We start from the raw sequence: 4,565 nt of genomic DNA on the forward strand, positions 1-4,565 counted from the left end.
GAAAGATGTTGTGAAACTTGAAAGGGTTCAGAAAAGATTTACAAGGATGTTGCCAGGGTTGGAGGATTTGAGCTACAGGGAGAGGCTGAATAGGCTGGGGCTGTTTTTCCTGGAGCATCGGAGGTTGAGGGGTGACCCTATAGAGGTTAACAAAATTATGAGGGGCATGGATAGGATAAATAGACAAAGCCTTTTCCCTGGAGTCGGGGAGTCCAGAACTAGAGGGCATAGGTTTAGGGTGAGAGGGGAAAGATATAAAAGAGACTTAAGGGGCAACTTTTTCACTCAGAGGGTGGTACGTGTATGGAATGAGCTGCCAGAGGAAGTGGTGGAGGCTGGTACAATTGCAACATTTAGGAGGCATTTGGATGGGTATATGAATAGGAAGAATTTGGAGGGATATGGGCGGGGTGCTGGCAGGTGGGGCTAGATTGGGTTGGGATTTCTGGTTGGCATGGACAAGTTGGACCAAAGGATCTGTTTCCGTGCTGTACATCTCTATGACTCTATGTTCTCTGAAACGTTCCCCAAGTTGCGTCCTGTCTCCCCAGTGTAGAGGAGACCACACCGATACAGTAGATGACATGTGTGGAAGTACAGGTAAATTTCTGGTGGATGTAGAGCGATCCTTTGGGGCCTTGGATGGAGGTGAGGGAGGAGATGTGGGCGCAGGTTTTGCACTTCTTGCAGTGGCAAGGGAAGGTGCCAGGAGGAGAAGGTGGGTTGGTGGGGGGCGTGGACCTAACACGAGAGTCTGGAACACAGATAGGGTTGGGGAGGGAAACCTATCCCTGTTGCTGGGGTCTGTTTGTACGTGGCAGAAATGGCGGAGGATGATGCATTGTATTTGGAGGTTGGTGGGATAGAAGGTGAGGACCATGGGGGGTTCTGTCCTTGTTGCGATTGGAGAGGTGGGGTTCAAAAGCAGAGGTGCGGGAAGTGGAGGAGATGTGCTGGAGGCCATCATCAACCACGTGGGAGGGGCAATTGCGGTCCTTGAAGTAGGAGGCCATTGGTAGGGTGGAAGGTGAGGACCGGTAGGGAGGGCTCTATCCTTGTTGCGGTTGGAGGGGTGGGGTTCAAGGGAGGAGGTGTGGGAAGTGGAGGAATTGCACTGGAATGTAGAAGCAGGTTAGATGGGCTGAGTAGCCTATTCTTGCTGTTTTTAATTCCTCTTTATCTCGGCCTGCTCCAGGACACGACCGACGGTGAAGGAATGTCATGCTAACCCCTGGCTCCAGGATAACTACCTGATGAAGCTCCGTCGACAGACGCTTACCTTCACTACCACCCGACTGAAGGAGTTCCTGGTCCACCACCAGAAGAAGCGATCTGAGACCCTCACTCGGCACCGAGTTCTCCTGCGGTCCTACAGCAACACCACCAGCCAGCCCGGGAGCCCTGGCGTCCCTCCGGCAACCCAGTGACCCCTCACCCCCACCCCGAGGAGCTGGGGGAGCGGGGAGGCAATGAGAAATCTGAGGGCAACATTCCAGTCAACACCTGCATTGCAAACACTTGAACCCATCCTGCCGAGGGACAGAGGGGACAGCCATTCCCCACATCTCGACACCAACGATCAAACCATTAAGGGACAGACACCTAGCACTGACAGTTTTCTTTTCTCTATTTATTTAAGACAGTAACCAAGGACGTGAGGTTGTGCATCTTGTGTCCAAATGGTTTTTAGCAAAAGGCTTTGTCTCCGAATCCAAGGGAGGGAATGGGGGGAGCGAGCAGTGCATAGGTTAGTGACTGGAACCAACTTCATTGTGACCCACTGGGGGCAGAGTGGAGACCTGCTTCATAAGAGAATGGACAAAAACCAGCCTTACTGTCGATTTTCCCTTTGAGTATGTGTGCATCCCAGCCCCTTCCCAAACCCTTGCCCCGAATCTCCGGGACTCCAATCTTCTCAATACTTTGCAGAGAGGGAGACAGAGAGATGGCCCCCTCTCTCATCTGATTTTCCTTTGTACATCGAGAGATGTGAGCAGTCTCTTTACACAGGGATTCACTTAAGTTTCAATTCTCTCTCAATGAAGTGCAATTTGGTTCTGCAGGACTCCCTGGTCCTCCGAGCCCATCAAGCAGACTCTGAAGTTTCGGTTCCATACATGACTGAATTTCCAGGGACTAAGAAGATCCCGATCTTGCTCCCACCTTCCCCCAACTCCTTTCTCACCAACCTCCTGGAGATTACCTGCACCACCACAGAATTAAGCAGGGATTGGCATCTCTGGGCTGTCAGGTCACACTGGAGAGAGCCATCTCCCTGTCCCTGGAAAGGCTCCTCTCAACTACCAGCCTCTGAAAATCTATCAGCTCCAACTGAGGGCCCAGGGCAGGGAACTGGTCTAATCTGGTGTCCCTGCTCTCTAGTTTGGGGATATCTTTGGGCGAGTAAAATGGATGTAAATAGAAATTATGTTGCAAGGCCTTCCTGAAAGACATTTGTAAGATTTTACTTGATGAGTATTGGGCTGAGGGTTGGCCTGTGTATTTTGCCACACAGTGGAGGGAGGTTGGGAAATGAGGCAGGGAGATTCCTGCATATATTTTCATACTTGTGTGTTTGCAATAGGATGAAGTGTGCGTGTATGCACACACACACACATACGTACACACACTCATACACACTCTTACACAGAGACATTTGCACAGACTCTCACACTCACACAGTTTCTCATACACACACACACACACATTCTCTCTCTCGCGCGCGCACACACACACACACCCATAGCCATGTACATGCAGTCACAGCCTAACACACACTTGCACGCATTCACGCATGGTCACACATGCGTGCACATCCACACTGGTGCACACATGCAATGTGTGCGAAGACACATGTAGTAGTGTGCACAGATCTGGTGCGTGAACATCTGTGCACCAACACATGCACATGTGTGCTTATCCATGTGCACGGACACATGTGTAAAGATCCGTGCACACTGAGACAGACTTGTGACTGGTTTGATTATGACACATGGCCTACTTTAAATAATTAATTGCACACAGCACAAGAAGATTTCACAAGCAAAAAAAAGGGGAATGTAATTTCCCTTGAATTGATATTTTTAGGGATATTTTGAGCTCCAGCGATTATTCATGCGACTAAAATCTCTTGCAAGGCAAGTGTGCGAGGTTGCGCTGGAAGTGTAAATCACAATAGCTTGCATCCATCACTTTGGGAATTTGGGGACTGTCCTGTTGAATGGACGCCCTTGCTGCTATCTTTAGGAACAAAAGGAAAGCTGGGGTGGGGGTGTTTCCCATGGTCAGGAAACAGCGTCAGAACCCAGCAGCCACAGCTGTCATCACCCACCTCTACCCAGCATTGACCATCAACCGCTTTCCTGCCCGTCATAGATGGCTGGCTCATACCAACTAGCACAGCTCAATGCTGAGATCAGGCAAAAATAGCTTACATTTATATGGCGCCTTTAACATGGCAAACGCAGGTGCAATTGTGGGTGGAAACATTTATACCAAGACAGAGAAGGCAGTGACAAAGCAGATGTTCAAAGTTTGGCGAGAGGGAGAAAGGTCAGTTTTAACTGCGTCGTAAAGTGGGGACAGAGACAGGGAGGGAATTCCGCAACTCGGAACCCAAGCAGCTGAAGGTACAGTCCCTGAGACAGAGCAAAGGAGGTTGCCCAGAACTAGAAAGTTCATGGAGATGTGACATGATTGGGAGCTGTAGGATGTTAGAGAGGGTGAGAGCAAGGGGAGATTTGAGAGAAGCTGTCTTCTGAGAAATAGCTAGCTCCAAGTCATGATGGTTCTGACAATCCCAGCCACACTGGGTCATCCTATACTGAGGGGATTTGATGGAATCACTCAGGCCAATTCATCAGCCTGTGTTTGCTGAGAGAACGTTTCCCATCTAATACCTTAGGCAGCTGGCTTCATATCCACTGGCAGTTTAGAGAAGAGAAAGGCAACTTGATTGAAACACAGAAAACAGTGAGGGGTCTTAACTGGGTGGTGAGGGAGAGGATGGTTCCTCTTGTAGAAGGATTTAGAGTTCCAGGTGACTGTTTAAAAATCAGGGCTTATCCATTTTAGACAAAGATGAGAAAAATATTTTCTGAGTCCTGGATCTTTGGAACTCTCTTCCTCAAAAGGTGGTGGAAATGAATCTTTGAATATTTTTATGACAGCTGGGTAGATTCTTGTTGAATGGGGTGAAAGGTTACCAGGAATAGTTGGGGATGTAATCAGAACAGCCACCATCTTACTGAGGGGCAGAGTGACCACCACCTAGGTTTTGAATGTTCATATGTTGAGTTTTTCCAGCACTGTCTGAGTTAATCCTTTGCTTTTGCTCATCCTGACCTTACCATGGATTCTCTGTCTTTATGTGTCTTTGTCCCTCGGTTTTTGTCTATCTCTCTTTTTGTCCCACACCCGTTCTTTCACATTATATCCCTGACCCCTTATTACTCTCAGGCTCCACTTCACACCCTCTGTCCCCCTCTCACTCCCTCTATCCCACTCACTCTCTGTTCTTCACTCTCCCTCTTTCCCTCACACTCTCCTTCTGTCCCTCACTCATT

At 49.0% G+C, this 4,565-nt stretch overlaps 2 protein-coding genes across 2 annotated transcripts in view; one reads left to right on the top strand and one right to left on the bottom strand.

The window, feature by feature from the left end:
* Nucleotides 1-4,552, top strand: part of LOC122551837 (striated muscle preferentially expressed protein kinase-like) — a 12,214-nt gene extending 7,662 nt beyond the window's left edge. The window contains exon 4 of the mRNA XM_043694355.1: nucleotides 1,196-4,552. Within this exon, the coding sequence (XP_043550290.1) occupies nucleotides 1,196-1,427 (232 nt within the window). The 3' untranslated portion in view covers nucleotides 1,428-4,552. The remainder of the gene's footprint in view (nucleotides 1-1,195) is intronic.
* LOC122551955 (striated muscle preferentially expressed protein kinase-like) overlaps nucleotides 1-4,565 on the bottom strand; it is a 267,850-nt gene that overhangs the window by 227,990 nt on the left and 35,295 nt on the right. The window lies entirely within an intron of this gene.

The sequence above is a fragment of the Chiloscyllium plagiosum genome, chromosome 7 (genome assembly GCF_004010195.1).
Source record: "Chiloscyllium plagiosum isolate BGI_BamShark_2017 chromosome 7, ASM401019v2, whole genome shotgun sequence".
NCBI classification, from domain to species: domain Eukaryota; kingdom Metazoa; phylum Chordata; class Chondrichthyes; order Orectolobiformes; family Hemiscylliidae; genus Chiloscyllium; species Chiloscyllium plagiosum.